Source organism: Camelus dromedarius, chromosome 3 (assembly GCF_036321535.1).
Source record: "Camelus dromedarius isolate mCamDro1 chromosome 3, mCamDro1.pat, whole genome shotgun sequence".
Classification (NCBI taxonomy): domain Eukaryota; kingdom Metazoa; phylum Chordata; class Mammalia; order Artiodactyla; family Camelidae; genus Camelus; species Camelus dromedarius.
Genome location: NC_087438.1, coordinates 24,276,781 through 24,295,717, shown reverse-complemented (window position 1 = coordinate 24,295,717; position 18,937 = coordinate 24,276,781). Strand labels below are relative to the sequence as shown.

General features: G+C 40.4%; 1 protein-coding gene across 2 annotated transcripts in view; it reads left to right on the top strand.

Moving 5' to 3' along the window:
* Window positions 1-17,758, top strand: part of PRLR (prolactin receptor) — a 140,659-nt gene extending 122,901 nt beyond the window's left edge. For both annotated transcript variants that reach the window (XM_031443880.2, XM_010977605.3), the window contains exons 5-10: window positions 617-786; window positions 4,287-4,456; window positions 5,826-5,967; window positions 7,237-7,336; window positions 7,809-7,878; window positions 9,651-17,758. In XM_031443880.2, coding sequence (XP_031299740.2) covers window positions 617-786; window positions 4,287-4,456; window positions 5,826-5,967; window positions 7,237-7,336; window positions 7,809-7,878; window positions 9,651-10,673 — 1,675 coding nt within the window. In that variant the 3' untranslated portion in view covers window positions 10,674-17,758. The remainder of the gene's footprint in view (window positions 1-616; window positions 787-4,286; window positions 4,457-5,825; window positions 5,968-7,236; window positions 7,337-7,808; window positions 7,879-9,650) is intronic.
* The last annotated feature ends 1,179 nt before the right edge of the window (window positions 17,759-18,937 follow it).

The window sequence follows — 18,937 nt, the reverse complement described above, 5'->3', positions numbered from 1 at the left end:
AATCCTGCCCTGGGGCCCCTGAGTCTCAAAATGAGCAGCCTAATGAGCGCCTTGGGCCTGAAATAGCCCCCTTCACCGCTGCTTTACTCTGTGGCTAGCTTAGTGCGATCGAAAATATATTGACATCAGTTTTTATTCTCTTTAATCTTTTTTAATGACATGCAATTCAGCACATTTGTGCAATGAATGCTGCACTGTGTATGGCCCCTCCCAGGTGTGTATGTATAGAGGAAAGTCCCAGTGACCTGAGATGACCCAGGGGTGGACCCAGTGGTGGTTCCCTGGGCATGGCCGATGCCTGGGCCATGGAAAACTCAAGTGTTTATTGATGGGGGTACATATCCCCAAGTCCACAACAGCATGTAGAAAGGACAGGTTGATGTGTTACAGTCACTGAGGCTATGAAGTGACCCACCCCCTTCTCCAACACTCTCCTCCCTGGGTCACTCCCAGCTGACGTGCGCAGAGTGTAGGAGCTTGGGGAGCCCATCTTCAGCTCTGGGTTTTGCATTTGGAATGCCTGTTTCCCCAAATCCAGTGGTATTGATCTGTTAAGAGAAAACCAAACCCTTTTTTATCATTTTCTTACTCACTCCTTATATGTTACTCACTGCAGAGAGACAGTCACCCACGAATGTCCAGACTACAGAACTGGTGGCCCCAACTCCTGCTACTTTAACAAGAAGCACACCTCCATATGGACAATATATATCATCACAGTAAACGCCACCAACCAGATGGGAAGCAGTTCCTCGGAGCCACGCTACGTGGACGTGACTTACATAGGTAAGGGGAAGAGTGATGGGTGAGGAATTTGTTACTCCATTATGAATCTGCCAATAGTCAAACTCAGTTTGACTCTTCTTGGCTTATGGATGAATCTCCAAAAAGAAAGATGAGAAAATTCACAATATCCTTGTCAACTGGATATTTTAAACCAATTTTTATTCATGACAGTAAGACAGTGAGATCCCTGTGCTCTTGTGCCTTCCTTTGACTCTTCTTCCCAATGTCTTGCACCCAGCAGGAACGTACTATTTACGTTTCCCTTATCAACCGTCCCTCCAGCCCTCCTCCTGCAATCAGTGTTGCCTTCTCCGTGGGCAAGCTGGAATTTCTTCTCTGAGATTTCTCTCCTTGGAAGACAGAGCTGCTTCACGGAGCAGCAACTCTTAAAGAAGCTTATCTGCTTCTTCTATACCTACAGGAATTGCTCCAACTGCTTTGCTGCAGATTCAGTTCTCAATATACAGATGTTTCTTAGCAACTGGAGCTATTCTTTTAGAATTAAAGGATTAGGGGAGTAAATATTGCTACTTGAACAGAAGGCTGAAGGCCAAGGTCACAACCACAGTGTTTGGAGAAGTCATTAGCAAAGTGAAACCAATCAACCTGAGAGCTGCTTCTTGCTTTGCATGGTCAACATTGACCTGCAGGGCAATGAGCCGTAAGTGCAGTGGCCTGGATGGTTTAGCAGAGCAGAGATGGGAAAGGGCATCGTGGGACAAAAGATGGCTTGGCCAGGACGGGGTTCAGTCTTCCTATTGGGTAGTAACCGAAGGAGAAACTAATTCGGTTCAAGGTCAGCCACGTCTTTCTGGTTCACCTAACACAAACGAACAAAGAAAAGCAGGCTAAGACTCAGAAGTATTCACTTGTCCTTCATCCCATTGGCACGTTATAGGTGATTGATCCTTAAAAACTAGAAAAGCTTCCAACATCAACTGGTACACATTTGAATATTTTCTCCCCCCAGCAAATCATTGTGGTGAGCATGGGAGTGGAAACAGAATGTGATCTTAGTTTAGGAAAATCAGAAAGGTAACCCCACTGACAAGTAGGCATAAGATAAATTTCCAGTCATATAAATTTACTTAAGATATGTAGTCTTTCAATGCTAAATGCCAAATAATTCTGTTTTCATGGGCTCTTTCTTAAATTGCCTTGCCTTCAAATGATCTGCCCTCAAATGTTAAAATATTTAATACTTAAGGTGAAGACAGTGAAAGAAAGAGAATTTAAAAATGTGCAACTACTATAATGAAGGGTATCTGCCAAAAAAGAAAAAAATAGGATCGGTAAAGAAAAGTGGTATGTTTAAAAAGTGAAATCAATGAGGGTATCAAATTCATATTGACTCTGGTGAAAATAAATTCTCTGGTGAACGAATGTGTTGGACCAGACTTTTAAAAATAATAAAAGAAAGGTTCATAGAATTTTCGTATGACCCTGCAGCATATGGTGTTGGTGACAAGCCACAGAAGTTCATTCAAAACTCAGTTTTAACCACAGCAAGGTCTACCAGCTTGACTCGCATCCAGTAATAACCTGCAGTGCAGAGTCTTGGCAGATAACCTCCCAGAAATCCTTAGATTTCATTGTTGTTGCTGTCCCTGACAAATATTTCACTATGTTAAACACACTTGAAAGTGGTGATTCTCATCTGGGTGCTCTTTTGCCTCCCGCAGGATATTTGGCAATGGCAGGGAATATTTTTGATGGTTGCAATTCAGGGAGGGAGGGAATCTAATGGGTAGAGGCCGGAGATGCTGCTAAAAAACATCCTACAAGGCCCAGCATGGCTCCCGCAACAAAGAATTATCTGGTCCAAAATACACATAAGGCTGAGGTTGAGAAACATTGCTTTCAAGGATTCATCTTGAACATTTTAGTTGCACTTTTGTACAAAGATTTCTTGATCAGAGGCATTTCTCGGTCTTCTGTTTAACTTGAAACTTTGCAGATACTAACTACAGTATGTAAAACAGATATACAACAAGTTCCTTCTGAATAGCACAGAGAACTATACTGAAATCTTGTAGTAACCTATAATGAAAAAGAATGTGAAAATGAATATATGTATGTTCATGTATGACTGAATCACCATGCTGTACACCAGAAATTGACACAACATGGTAAACTGACTGTACTTAAATTTTTTTTAAACTTGCATTAAATAACTGATGTTTATTTAGTAAGTTCATAGAAAATAATCTTTCTTAGTTATTTACTTACTAACATAGAAGCTTTAGGATTAGTGGCAAATTTTCTGAAGTTTGCTTTTTAGACAGCTGTAGGTTATAATGCCAAGTACACATAGTTAACACACACTCTCCTCTTACCTGGAATGGACACTGACATGAGGAGGTAAGGAATGAACAGAGAAAGTGTTACTGGCCAGCAAGACTGAGACCAGAGTCAGGCAAGCCAGCGCCCTAGGCATCTCCCTTTTAAGGAGATGCTCACAGACCTGTACTTGAAGGAACCTGAGAGTAAGTGCCTCTTCTGTTTGTTTGTGTGTGGTAAAACACATATAACAAAAAATTTACTATTTTAACTATCTTAAAGCACACAGTTCAGCGGTCTGAGTTCATTCACAACATTATGCAACCATCACCACTTGTCTAGTTCCAGAACATCTTCATCGCTCATTCCTGTTCATACCCATTCAGCAGCTTCTCTGGATTCTGCCCATTACCCCAGTCCCAGAGCAACCCTCATCTGCTTTCTGTCTCTACAGATTTGCCTGTTCTGGATATTTCATATACATGGAATCATATAGTATGTGGCCTTTTGTGTCTGGCTTCTCTCACTTAGCATAATGTTCTCAAGATTCGTCCACGTTGGAGCATGTAGCAGTACTTTCTTCTTTTTATGGCTGAATAATGTTCCATTATGTGTATATTGTGTATCCATTCAGCAGTTGATGGGCATTTGGCTTGTTTTCACCCGTTGGCAATTGTGCTGCTATGAACATTCTTATATGAGTTTTTGTTTGAACACCTGGTCTCAGTTCTTTTGGGTGTATACCTAGGAGTGAAATTGATGGGTGACATCATAATTTTAAGTTTCACTTTTTGAGCAACTGCTAGACTTTTCCCCACCGTGCCTGCACCATTTTACATTCCCACCAGCAATATATGAGGGTTCCAATTTCTCCAACATCCTTGCCAAAACTTGTTATTTTTTCATTTTTTGAATTCTAGCCATCTTAGTGGGTGTGAAATGGTACCTCCTTGTGGTTTTGATTTGTGTTTCCTGAATGGCTGATGACACTGAGCATCTTTCATGTGCTTTCTGGACATTTGTGCCCCTTAAATTTTGCAACCTAGGTGTCTCATTTGCTTTGACCTAATTCTAATTCTGCTGACCAGCATCTGACATCAAATGCCAAGTGTCTCATAACCACAGTAGAGTGAAAAGGTAGAGATACGTGCCTTCAAGTCATATAGTTCTGGGTTCAGATACCACTTTGACTAAATATATAGTTTCTTTCATATCTACAGTTGAACCAGACCCACCTGTGAACCTGACTTTGGAATTAAAACAGCCAGAAGACAGAAAATCATATCTGTGGATGAAATGGTTTCCACCCACCCTGGTTGACATCAGATCTGGTTGGCTCACACTCCAGTATGAAATTCGATTAAAACCTGAGAAAGTAGCTGAGTGGGAGGTGAGTCAACAGAAAGCTTTTGGAAGGAACCATGTCCTTCGGCAAAGATGAATCCCTATAACTGAGAACAGGCCATGCCTCCTAATTATGGGGCCACCATGTTGCTTCCCTGATGCTGATGTGACCCACCCACATGTGGAAGGGCCTTCTCCCCTCCACTGGGATGGATGGGGGCTCGTATTCACAACTGTCCCATGGCCAGCTCCCTGGCACTGAGCCGGCTTCCAACCCACCTCCCTCAGGAGATCTTAGATCTAAGTATCTATGAGAGTACATAAATGACACCAGTGGGAGGAAAAGATCTCAGTGTAGCCAGTCCCTGGCCAATGGCATTTTTATTTACTTTAAAATATTTCATTGTAAAGAAACAATACAGTAAATTATAGGCATCATGGTATTCTACTCTTAAATACTTTAGTATGTCTCTTTTAAACAGGGAATATTTCCAAACATAGCCAAAATAATAGGATCACATGTAGAAAATTAATAAAAAATTCCTTAATATCATTTTTTAGTTCCTTAATATTATTTAACAGCCAGTCCATATTTTACTTCCCCTAATTACTTTGAAAAATATCTTTAACAGCTAGTTAGTGCAATCCAGAATCCATTTCAGGATCGCATACTGTGGCTGGCTGAGCTATCCCCTTACTCTCAACATGTTTGGGAGACTGGGCCACTTGTCCCAGAGAAGGTCCCACCTTCTGCATTTGTCTGATTAGTTCTTTGTGTGATCATTTAGCTAATTTCTCTGTCCCCATATTTTTCTGTAACCAGATATTAGATCTAAAGACTTGCTTAGATTCAGGTTGAACAATTTGGGTTAAAAATACTTCAGAGGTGATATTATATGCTTCATATTGCATCATAGTAAATCTGGTTGATATTACCATTAAACAATCTGGTTGACCTACCATAAATGATACTAAAATTGACTCCTGGATCAGAGAGGTCCCAGCCTGATCCCTTGGTTGTAAAGTCATGTTTAGTTTGTGCAGAGTTGCTTCAGTGTTCTGTGTCCTGTTCTCTTCCACCTAATGGCTTTACACCAATGAATAAGCCTTGAATCAATTCTTTTATTATAGTTTACAAAATAATATAGAATTTAGAAGGCAGAATGTAGGGAGCAGAATATTTGTCTTTCTGAAATAGAGTTCCAAATGCAGAGATAGGAAACCTGTTGTTTTTGTGTGAGCAATGTTTTAGAGGAGGAAGGGATGGGCTGAGAGGGTAGAATGGTGTGAACAGGGGTATTTACTAAGTGTGATCATCTGGTCTTACTCCTTCAATAGTTTATTATCTTAGGGAAGAGTCTCTTTCTTCTTAACACAAAATCAAAGTGACTTCTGTTTCCCTTATTCCTCCTTAGACTCATTTCGCAGGGCAGCAGACTCAGTTTAAGATTCTCAGCTTATATCCAGGACAGAAATACCTTGTCCAGGTTCGCTGCAAGCCAGACCATGGATTCTGGAGTGAGTGGAGCCCAGAGAGCTCCATCCAGATACCTAACAGTGAGTATCTTGGCTACCTTTTGCTTATATTCCTAAATATTTTTCAAATGGAATGAGTTTAGTAAAATTGTATGTAGTAACTACTTAACGAGATACTATCTTGAGCCTTTGCCAGAAGAATGAGTAGAGGTGGGTTTATCAACTCTCCACTCAGCACAAAGACATTTGGAAGTGTCGCGTTGCTCCCTGGGTCACTGTCGGCGAGGACCAGTTTCTAGGATAAGTCTGCAGACATGGGCTTGGAGTGTCTCACAGGGCTAGATGCTCAGTCATTCTGTGCCCCCCACCGTCTGCCCCATCCCTTTCATTTAGTCAAGGCCATCATCTAGTTCTCCCAGAGTTTGTAAGGTTTTCTCTCATCTAAAAGGCGTGAACTGATTTTCAGTCCCTAATGTTAGTATATGTTGGGGTCTCTTAGTCGAGGCACAGAATGTAAAAGGCACTCAATTCTTTAAGTGCCGTTACACATGGTGGCTTGTGTTCTCTACAAGAGAATGATTCATCTCGCGTTTCTAAAGTACTTTACAAAGTCTTTACTTTGCTTGGTCCTCTTCACCATCTCAGCTCTTCAGAGAGAATAGAATGGCCATTAGGAATTGAAAGTGAGGAAACTAAAGCTCAGTGGAGTTAGAAGTCTTGCCCAGAACTACATGGTGAAGCCTAGCTTGTGTGAAAACTTTCTGGCCAAAGTGTCAGGACTTGCGTTGGCATACTGGAAAGAGCCCTGAACTACGGCTCATAAGACTGTGCGTCTAGTCCAGCCCCGGCTCTTACTGAATAAAAGTACAGGGTCTCGAGGCAGAAGGCCTGGGTTCAAATCCCAGACTGCTGTTGTATAGTGACATGCCCCTAGGTAAACCACTCTATGAGCCTCAGTTCCTCATCTTTACATATGGGCCATATCTGTAAAGAGCTTAACACCATATGGCTTTTACTAAAAACTTAATAAATATTAGATTTTTTAATATGGTTAATGCAACAACCATGTACCCTTGAATTTCCTCTATTAAGTATCAAATAAAATAATATTTAAAAGGATTCTGAAAATTTTAGAGTATCATAAAATATATGCCACATATTGAAATTTAATAATATTGGAAAAGAACTAAACTCCTCATTAAGGCTACTCTGTTTGGATTGCTGTTCAACTCAGAAGAGGTGTAGGGAGGGGGAGAAAAACTTACATTCAAAAGATTTGTTTGTTTGTTTGTTTGTTTGTTTTTAATGATGCTGTGTGTGATCAGAGCTTTCTGGCTGTTTGCTTTTTAGACTTCTCAACAAAAGATACAACCGTGTGGATCTTTGTGGCCGTTCTTTCTGCTGTCGTCTGTTTGATTATGGTCTGGGCAGTGGCTTTGAAGGGCTATAGGTACTTCACTGTCTATCAACTCTCCTCCCAATCATGGTTGTCAGGCATAATGGCCAAAAAACACAATACAAAAATGATGGAAACCTACAGATAATTCAGGCACCTCATTTTAACCATTAGTCATAGTGTGTTCCATGAAGAACCTTTTATCGGTGCTATTGAGAGTAGAATAGACTCATTTGAAACTGAAGCTCTTTCCATCCAGTGGAGGCTCACAATTGTGAAACAGTAAAACTCTGGCAAGAGCAGCAAATAATCCACTAGCAATTTCAGAATCAGCCTCCTCCATGAGCCAGAGTTATTTTGATGTCGGCCTCTGTAATTAATAATTGTCTCCACCACGGCTTGTTGGTTTCACGTAGCCTCGGAACTCTAACTCCGTGGGGCAGCTATTAGAAAATAATGCTGATCTTTCAAACATTACAAAGTGGGAACGTGTGACATTTGTCTTCTCTCTCAAATTATTTTGTAGCATGGTGACCTGCATCCTTCCACCGGTTCCTGGGCCAAAAATAAAAGGCTTTGATACCCATCTGCTGGAGGTAAGTGCCAGAGATAAAGGAGGTATTGTGATTCACTGGTCTGCAATCATTGTCCTTCCATGTGTACACACAGTCCCTGTAAGTTCAACCTGGCCAGCTCGGCCATCCCTGACCAGCTTCTCTTCAGCATGTATGTTTACAGAAAGATGTGGGTGGCTCAGGGGTGCTTCCTACCAGATACCAGATACTAGTGTCAGATGGCAGTGAAAAAAGCCAAGAGGCCAGGAAAACACATGGTCTGTTCATAAGCACAGTCATAAATATTTTGTACAAATAATCAATTTAGAAAGAGGGTGAATATTTTGATTAATACAAAAAAGGGAGCTCCCACCAGCCCCTCTATCATACTTTGGTGTAAGCTCCCAATGGAATGTTCTTTACATAAGGCCATAGTAACCGAATATGCTGTTGTGATTTTTGGTCAGTTTGAATGCTCAGTTGAGACTAGATCAGTACAGGACCCACTTAGACAGATTCGAGTGGGAATTAAACTTAAGTGTTTTGAATGAAAAGAGAGGTTAGAACAGTTTAAATTTTTCTGCAGGTTGACATACAGAGTTTCAGTTTGACCTTCAGCTTAACACTGATGTGTATAAAAAGCAGTTACCTGCACGTGTTGTCACTTGGCCCAGCCACTAGGAGGCCAAAAGCATGAGAATGTGAAACAGGAGTCCCAGGGGATTTGGCTGGACTGCCTTCACCTTGATTGCAGATAGCAGAGCAAGAACTGGAGCCCCAGAATTTGAGTTCCTGCTCCAGTGCTCTTACCACCACTGTCCAGTCTCTCGCGCTGACTTTTGTAGACTCAGCATGAACATCTCAACTGACAAAATTAATGATTGTCCAGCTGGCAGTTTGACCTTTTAGCCACAGAAACTTCATGAGAGAATAACTGCTTTTTGTGTTTAAAAAAAAAAAAGTTCTTGGATTTTTAATGACATTACCTCTGATCCACAAAAGAAATTTCCTAGATGGGGGCTAGTATTCCCATTTGACAAATGGAGACACTGAGGATCACAGAGCAGCTTGCCCAAAACCATAAACCCTTTAATAAGTGCTAGAGCCAAGATGTAGGCACCAGTCCCTGACCTAAGTCAGAGGATGGGATGAGGGAGAAGAGTTGAATGTAAGAAGAGGAGGCAGGAGAATGAGGGGGAGGGGGAGGGAAGGATAGAGAGGAGGAGGAGGAGGGAGAGGAACAGAAGGAGAGGGGAGAATCTGGGTTGGTGGGAAGGGAGGGAAGGGGAGGGGAAATGGAGTAGGAAGAGAGAACAAGCAGGCCAGGAGGAGCAGGGAGGATGGGGGCAGCCAGAAGAGGAGAAGGAAAAGTCCAGGATCAACAAACCATTGCCCGGCTTTGGGGTGGGGGGACAGGGTTAGGAGGCTAACAGCCAGACCTCAGAGCCAGTGAGTCCCAGAGTGCCCAGTGCACACATGAGCACAGCGGTTTTAGAAGCTTCCCAAGCTTTTCTATTTAATAGTTAGATTTTTATTACATGGGTATATACTACTGGCCCATTAAACTCATGATCATAACTGCTTAGAGAAAGACTAAGTTAAAATCATGAATTGACTTTAAAAAATTAGATGACTTGTCGTCCAGGAGGTGATTATAGATGGCCTGGGACACAAAGGTTTGGGAAATTCTGCTAGGCCGTGACCACATCCCACCTGCCCACAGTCACGAACACAGGCTTGGCTGTGATGTTGCTGCAGAGTCTTACAAAGCTAAGCTAACAGCCTTTTCTGTCCATGTGTCTGTGTTTTCATAGAAGGGCAAGTCCGAAGAGCTTCTGAGCGCCCTGGGATGCCAGGGTTTTCCTCCCACTTCGGACTGCGAGGACTTGCTGGTGGAGTTCCTGGAAGTGGATGACAGCGAGGACCAGCAGCTGATGCCAGCGCACTCAAAAGAACACCCAGGTCCAGGCACCAAGCCCACACACCTGGATCTGGACAGTGACTCGGGCCGGGGCAGCTGCGATAGCCCTTCCCTTTTGTCTGAAAAGTGTGATGAACCTCGAGCCCCTCCCTCCAAGTTCCACCCTCCTGAGGGCATGGAGAAGCCAGAGAATCCGGGAACGAACGTGACCCGCACCCGAGACCCTCAGAGCACAAGCGTGGAAGGCAAAATCCCCTACTTTCATGCCGACGGATCCAAATCTTCAACGTGGCCTTTCTCGCAGCCCCCTGGCATGCACAACCCCAGATCTTCTTACCACAACCTTGCTGATGTATGTAAGCTGGCCCTGGGCACGGCGGGTGCCTCAGCCACTTTGTTGGACAAAACAGACAAATATGCTTTAAAACCCTCGAAAACCACTGAGGCTGGTGGGGAGAGAAAGGCCGCCGAGCAGAGGGAGTTGGAAAGCTTCCATTCCAAGACTGACCAAGATACGGTGTGGCTGCTGCCCCAGGACAAAACCCCCTTTATCTCTGCCAAGCCCTTGGAGTACGTGGAGATCCACAAGATCAGCAAAGATGGAGCGCTGTCCTTGCTCCCCAAACAGAACGAGAACAGCAACCAGGCGGACAAAGCTGGCGCTCCTGAAACCAGCAAGGAGTACTCGAAGGTGTCCCGGGTGATGGATGACAACATCCTGGTGTTAGTGCAGGATCCTCGAGCTCAAAACCTGGCTTTGTTTGAAGAGCCAGCCAAGGAGGTCCCGCACTCCCTGCCACAGAATGCAGCTGAGAAAGACCTGGTCCCCTTCCCCGCAGGGCCAAGCCACCGCAGACTCCAGCTGGGCGGCTTGGATTACCTGGATCCCGCGTGTTTTATGCACTCCTTTCAGTGATAGCTTGATTCACGAAAGGATGGGTTAGAATGTGATTTCTCTTCAGGTAACACTACAGAGTCCGTGAAATGCACTCTACCAGAGAATGCTCCAGCATGGGGTTAGAAGGACACTACCAAAACTCAGAATTCACTCCTTTTCACGCTCCATTTTCAACCGGTTGCCTTTCTCCAACAGCTGATTCCAGAACAAATCATTTTCGTTTCCTGTGATTTGTAGATTTACTTTTTGCTCTTAGTAACAAAATTATGTGTTCAATGAAACAAAAGCACATTGTCTAGTACTGTTTAGAGACAGTACCAATAGGTATAGCCTCTGAAAAAGGCTTTCATGGTTCAGTACGTTGCAGAAGGAAATGAAATCGTCAGAATTGTTTACCACAGGAAGATGGTAGATACAAGGAAAACGCCATGAAAACTGCTTTTGAAAACCAGTTGCTCAACCTTTGCACTCCTCCTTCATTTTATTACAGTTAACTAAATACGATCCATTTAAAGAAAGAGTGCATTCCAGAACACCTGACAAATTGTTTACATCAGTTCCTATTATCACGATGATGCATTGCCAATTTGTAAGTAAAAAGGATGCCTCCAATTTTTTCTTAAAATAGTTTGAATTTGTTGAGCATGGATTTTCCCCCTAAATTATATTCCATTCTAGAGCTTCTAGAGATTATAGTTTTAGAAAGTGAAATATTCTTACACAAGAGGCAAATGAGTTTCATGTGACAAATCTTTCTGAAATATTTTCTTGCTTCATTTTAGCATGATAGATAATTTATTATACCCCCTAGTCTTCTGTTAGTAAAAAAAAAAATCTCAAAAGACTAACCTTAATTTAAAGAATCACAGCAGGATGCTGATGGAAGTACTGCCTTACTGTATATACAAACTGCGCTTTAACATAAACCCGTAAGTTTAACAGTGTATTTTTGAAGACTATTTTTCTATCACTTAGGTAAAATAAAAGACTATTTTCTATCTTCCCAGTACAGCTGTTTACGTTTTCAGTGGGGGCAGGATTTTCTGCTACAAGGTGATAATGAGTATTTCCAGGACACAGTAGTATATGCAGTCCCTGTTTGTGGAATAAGATGCCATATCAACGCAAAGGCCACTGAGGAATAGGAAGTGGGTGACAATATTCAATTTCCCACACAGTGCAGTTAGTTTATCTGAGTCTTACTCTTCAGGATACTTTAAGCAACAGTCACCGGCCCAGAGTTTCAGGGCTCTCCACAGACCACAAATTACTTCTCCTGTGATTTGGGGCTTCTTGGGGCTTCTGCTCTTCTCTAGGTAGATACACATAAAGCTCCCATGAAAAGGGGGAGTGGTGACATCTAACATACTGTTTTAGAGAGAGGGATTTTGTTTTGTTTTTCTGAGCAATCTGGAGCAACAAAGACATTTTAAGTAAAGCCAGGAGTTTGTATCTCTTGGGAGCAGATCCATTTGCAAAATTTTGGCAGAAGCAGAGACAGCACTCATGTCAGAAGTGTCCAAATCCAAGTTCCAAGAAACCAGGCATTTGTGGAACAGTGAGAACAGCTGCAAAGACCAGGGTCTGGTAGTTAGAATCTCCAAGTCATTTCCAAGGGCAGGCTCTCCAAGAGCAATCAAAAGCCTGGATCTCCATTTTAAAGAGAACATCCATGACTCATCCAGCTGTCCGCCTCTGTCTTTCATTTCACCTGATGTCAAATCCATTTCGATGTCCACTCACTAGCTGGGACATAGAGAATTTGAACTCTCTCTGTGAGTTAAATATTCAGCCCCAATAAGTCCATGATGATACAAGCTGGACTCAGAGGTAGCCTGATGTTTGAAAGTGAACACATTGCCAGGGCTTCCAGAGTTGCAAAAGTAGTAACTCTGAGCTCTATTCTCCCAGTATACAAACAACATGTTAAGAGTGACAGGAATATTTGGGAAAGTTGTCCAAGTTTATTCAATCCCCAAGACCCTTGCTACTCAAAATACAGTCCAAGGGCCAGCTTTGTCACATCACCTGGATGCTGCTTGGAAATGCAGAATCTTGGTCCCGTTGCCCCAAACCTACAGAATCAGAATCAGAATTTTCCTAAGATCCCCAGATGAGTCATGTGCACAATGAAGTTTGAGAAGCATTGCCTAAATGATCAATTCCACTGCAGGTTATTTTAGTGTGTGGAGTGATCCTCTCCCAGAAAGTACAGGTCGAGTCTACATGATTTGCATTAAACAATACTGTGTGTTAGGAGAAGGCATCATTTTTTAAAAAATCTATTGGTGGTTTAGGATTCACATAATAGTAGTGAATGATCCACAAAAGTACACACAACTTCTAAGAGGATCAGGAAATATATTCCACCTTGAGAAGCATTGACCAAAGATTCTTCCCTTCAAAGCCAGGACAGCCTAAACCTTTCCCAGAATAGTCCAATCTCCTCCAAGATGTAAATCAATGACTCTGATAGTACAAACATTCAAAAATAATCTTCTCTTCACATATAATTTGGTATATATGGGGACAAAATGTTATGGCTAAAAATTCACCTTGAATTGAATCCTTAAAAAACGCCAATTAGCAAGTAAATTACTACCACTCATTCAGTAAAGCCAAGACCATAATTCTACGGTCAATTAGCACTCTTTATTAAATTATGATCTATTTTCAATTAAGGAGTCCTGTAGTCGGATGGAAGGATGCAGAGACCCAGGTTCTAGTCCTAACTGTGTTGCCTTAGAGCAACTCCTTTCTCTGAGCCTCAGTTTCCTCTGAAGGAAATGTTAGACCAAATAATCTCCAATGTCTTTTTAAACTCTGACTCTTTGATTCCACGACTCACTAAATAGTTTCCAACAGTGATTATTAACCGATGCTTTGTATCTTAATTCAGCTAACAAATTATCTCCCTTCATTAAAGAAATACAAGTCCTCTTCAATGATGTGCTCATTTTATTTCACTTTTAAATCATCAGCTCCAATTGTTCCTAACATACTGCACATGCATTTGATCAATATTTTAGGTACAGACTCAAAGTCCGTTAGTAAATCCAGGCTATGTTGAAGACTTGGTTGTGGAGGTCTCAAGTAGAAACTTAGAAAGACAAAAAAGATTGCTTGTGAGCTTATGATCTAACCAGAAGTTCTGTGTATAATAATGGTCTGGACTTATGGTCAGCACATATATCATATGCAGATCAAATAGGAGTTGTCTCCCTAGCCTTGAGTCTTTCAGGAAGGTGAATTTTGGTCTGAGACCATTATGGCATCTATTTCAATGAAAGGAAAAGACAGAACGATAGAAAATAAGATGTTTGCAGAGGTTTGAGCATCTCAAGAGTCCACAAAAGGCTGAGCGTAGCCTGTTAACCCCAAATCTGATTGGAAGTAGTGACTCTAATCTGCTCGGTGTTCTGAGTTTATGGCTAAGAGATGTCCATAACTCACAGTGCCGTGTGCCCACCACCATTTGTCCACATCGATTCCTTTGATATATGCTCTGATCTCATGTCAGGAAGCACTTTGATGTGTAAAGTGGAAAAGCATACACTGTTCATGTGGTTGTGGTCAGTGAGGAGAAAGACCTCTAGATAAGCAGAGTCTGTTAGTTAACTTTTTACCTGCTGCTGATTAAAAAGAAAAAATGACTCTATACACTTCAGTTACTGAAGTAGTACTATGAAAAATAACCTTTAATAGTGATGGTCAAATTATACTTCACTTCCAAATACAGTCTTGAGTTTTTCCACACAAATTTCACAAATCTTGAGTGGGGAAAATCTTGCCGTTAGGTTATTTGAAATTGAAAAACTTAGGGCCAGGATGCTCCTGAAGAAGAATTTGTTTTATAAAAATTCCTGATAAAATGATTTTGAAGTTTGAAAAGTAACTACCTCCCCATCTCATCTTAATGTCCTTCCTTCAAAGCTGCTTACCGTTTAGAAATGAAAGACGTCGCGTCTCACACTTTGACTATTTTCTGTGACAGAGTTTTGGTGTATTTGCCATGTAACGTTCCTGATTTTAAAGTAACTGCTCTGGAATTTTACATTGTCTTGCTTTCTGTGGTTCAAAAACTATATGACACATTGAAATACCTAATCCTCGTGTTGTGTAACTCACCAAGTAATACAAAGGAAAATAATTGTTTAATGACTTAGAATCTATCCATACATATTTCATTGTGTCTGTGTCTGGAAAACAAAACTGACAAAAATATGTAATCATATATTTCTATTGAAATCGTGAATGTACTCATTTTTTTCACAATCTCTGTCTAGAGGTCAGTGTAATTTACCATCGCACAGCTGATCTGGGGTAAATGTTTTAAGTACAATCCAACAATTGTTTATATCCAGCAACCCCTCAGCTTTGCTTCATGTGACCTGTGATACTTCTTGGGTATTATTTGCACCATGAGGCTCGTTTAGGGGCTTCATCAGTCATTTCAGATAACTTCAGAATCTCACATGGAAACCAAAGCAGTCTAGAACCAACCTGTTAGGAGAGCTGTGTCTTCTGTAAAGCCATATGGAAGTGAAGGCCATGGAATAGCAAGTTTCCATATTTTCAAAGCTATCACTACCTCTGCTTTTTTTCTCTCCCTAGAAAATGCCAAGCAAAATTCTTTAACATTATATGAGAAATTAGAAGTGAGTGTTACAGTAATTTGCAGGGGTTTGGTTTGGTTTTGTATTTACATGAGAAGACATCTTCTAATTCACCAGTTTGTAAGTTTACACTAGATTTTCTCAGTAACCATTTTTACATTTACTAAAAACTGGCTGACAAATAAGGGTCAGAAAATACATAGGAAGTCACCAGATGAAAAACCAGTAAAACCATAGATGCAGATTTTTTCCTAACAGTGAGTCACCGCAAGGTGGTCATCCAAAGCCATGAAAATGGTATTTCTCACAATTTGATTTCCCTAAAGGCCCTAGAAATCAATCTTTTCCTCATTTGATTTTAATCATCAAATATATTATGAGGTGGGAAAAGTCAGCCCTACATGAGAAATAACCTTGTTTTGATTTTAAAAACTCATTTCTACAAGAACTTACTGTATTTTTTTTTTAGCCTTAAATAATCAAAGACGACAGTGGTCATCTGATTTATCTTGCATCTTTAATTCTGTAAATCTTTGGTTATTGCACATTATGCTTTCTGGTTTTCATGGATTTATTCATTTGTCTCCTCCCATTTTGATGGGACAACGTGGACACTTAAATCCTTATCAACAGTATGGGAAATAATGCTAATTGCTCTTACCACACATCTTCATTTTTACTGCATGCCAAAAACAATGCTTGCCAAACAAAATCATCCCAATATAATATGACCATTATATTTCTCTTCATGTTATTGAAAATAACCAAGCTCAGTGCCTGGCTCAATAAACATTTATTCCCCTCGCCTTCCCTTCCTCCATTTATTTTTATTTGATATGTAAATAAGCAGAATAACACGTATGTGTGGCCAGAAACAATTTTCTTGATGGCTTTTTGCTGCTAAAGGATCTATAAATCTAGAAATTGTTTGTATAAATTGGACCAAAACAGTTTTCCTCCTTTATCTTCACCCCTCCATATGATTGCAAAACAGAATTTCCCTCCTTCATCCCACCCCTCACACAAGAAGCTGCTAAAAATTAAGTGAGAGGGAACCAGGAACACAGGGATCAGATCAGAGAAGCTTATTTAAATATTGTGAAATAAAGGAAAAGCCAAGCCATTAAAAACACGGAATGCTTTTGAACAGTATGATTCATCCATATGACTAACAGCATTTTTTCAGACAAAATTCATCGGATTAAATGTAAAAGGATAACCCTTTACTTTTAATGGCTCTAGATCTAGAAATCTTTACCTACTGTTGATGCTTGTGTGACAGAATTATGAGGTGGTGTGGGGTTGGCTTTACAAATTCTTCTCTGCCTCCTAAATTCTCTACATGCCATGTCTTACAGGGGAATGAGAAATGTCTTATGTGAGCATAACGCCCTAAAACTTGGCTTCTGTCAAAGAAGCAGTAACTCCTCCATGATTATGTTGGTGCCATCTGCCTTTAATTATTGGACACACTCTTTTGCTTTTAAACTGGAAAAATTGGACTGTCATTCACCAGACACAGCATTCATGTAATTCATGATGAGCTGGAAAAGTCAGATGTAGCTAATTTTCCAAATGGCTGCATGTACTTTCCTAAAAGAAAACAGAAATTTTACATTGCCATATCTTGCCAGAACTGTATCTGAAAACTTCAGCCCACCCAACTTTCTACAACTTACTAACCAAGTTTTACACATTCTGAACTCCCCGATTTTAAGGGACTGGGAAATATAATATCCATTTAGTAGAAATCTTAAAACCTTGGGGATGGGGGTAGGGTGGGACTATAGGAAATGGGGTTATTGCGAAGCACCTAATAGGACCTTACCAGCCAGGGAAGCAGATTCTTGCCAGATTTTCCTGTGAAAATCCTTCCAAATGACGCAGGTGAGACTATATCCATTCTTAATATTGTGAAGCATATTCTGCTTTGGAGGTCTTGACACCTAGATTGGAATTCTTTTGTCTACAACCTCACCTACTCACCCCACCCTGCAGCTTCTGCTGCCCATACAAGTGTTAAGTATTTTTCTCTTATTACGATCAGGTTCACAGTAAAACATATGCTTACAAATGAACTTGAAGCACAGATATTTTTATGAATGTGATAAAATATTTTTTTTAAGTAAAGACTAGAGGATGTCGGTCAAATAAAACACCTGGATGTCAGTTGGGGAACACTGGTATAAGAAAAAGGAGCTCAGGAATTTTTATTACTGTATTTATAAATGTGTTTGAAAGAATTTGTAAATGTCACAGGCACATTTTTAAGGTGACACACATTCGCTCCATAAATTATTAAAAATTACAAGATGAGCTTAAATGACATTTGCCAGTCGTTTTACTTCACATAATCAATATTGATATTGTTACTGAAATGTGTAAATTCATGATGTATTTTTCAATCCTTTTTCAGACCAACTGCTTTTGCAATGGTAGCAATGCTTAATTTAATTTGAATCAATAAATTACTTCCTAAGCAATGATTTTTGGAGGGTCTTTTTATATATATATACATGAAACACATATTTCACGAATAATGTAAGTTTGGGAAGTTTTTATTTGTTTCAGTGAAATTTATTAGGACATATTTTTTGAAAGAAGGGAAAAAACGGCATTCTAAGTTTCTCTGGAAATACAACACGCAGACACATGCTAAAATATTTGGCTTAGAACGCTCATCCCAGGCATTTTTTTTTTCCAGGAACCCATTTTTATGCTCCCCTTTCAATGTATTCTCTGATTTTATTTTCCTACTAATTCTAAATCAAAACTGACATCTTGCTTCCAACCCAGCTAAACTCTACATCTTCTCTTTCCACTGCCCTCAAGTTCCCCCAGGTTTTAGCCATTTACCAGATCCAAGCCTTAAAAATGCTAACGTGCTTGGAAGGCACACAGATGTTCCCTGAGCCTTCTGGGAATAACCAAGATCAATCACAATGAGAGTTTCCAAATCTGATACACAACCAGCTTTCCCAGATGAAGCTTAAGCCACAAATCTCAGCACCGAGGATGCACAATTTTTTTTTGTTTGTTTCTTCCTACCTAGAATTATCCTATGACTTCACCTAAAATTCCAGCTGTAATTTAATCTTCCATTTATGATCTTTTATTTATTACATAAAATATTTCGACACACTTGAAAATTATTATAGAGGATGGTAACAACAAAGATCCACTTACCAACACCAAAACTTCACAAATATTGACTTTTTACCATACCTGTTCTGTAATGAAACATGACAAACGCAGTAATTTGCATCCCTTAATAACCAATTCTCTAGCTCCCTCTCCAGTGGTAACCACAACCCTACAGCTGTTGAATAGCCTTCCTGGCCATTTAAAAAATGCATTTACTTCATATATATGTATCTATAAACAATATATAATTATTCTGGTATTTATGAATTTTACATAGATAATAGCATATATCATTAAGCATCTTGATATTTTCTTCAACCAGCTTTGGGTTTTTTAGACCTGAACAGCTCCAGGTTATTGGTTTTATCTGCTGTATGCAATTGAGCACATATATGCAATCTATTTGTTAACCCCTGTGTTAATCAATCTCCATTTCCACTATTATAAATGACTCTGTAATGAACATTTTTAAGCAAGTCTCAGATTTTAAGTATTTGCAACACTTTCTCCAGGATACACAAC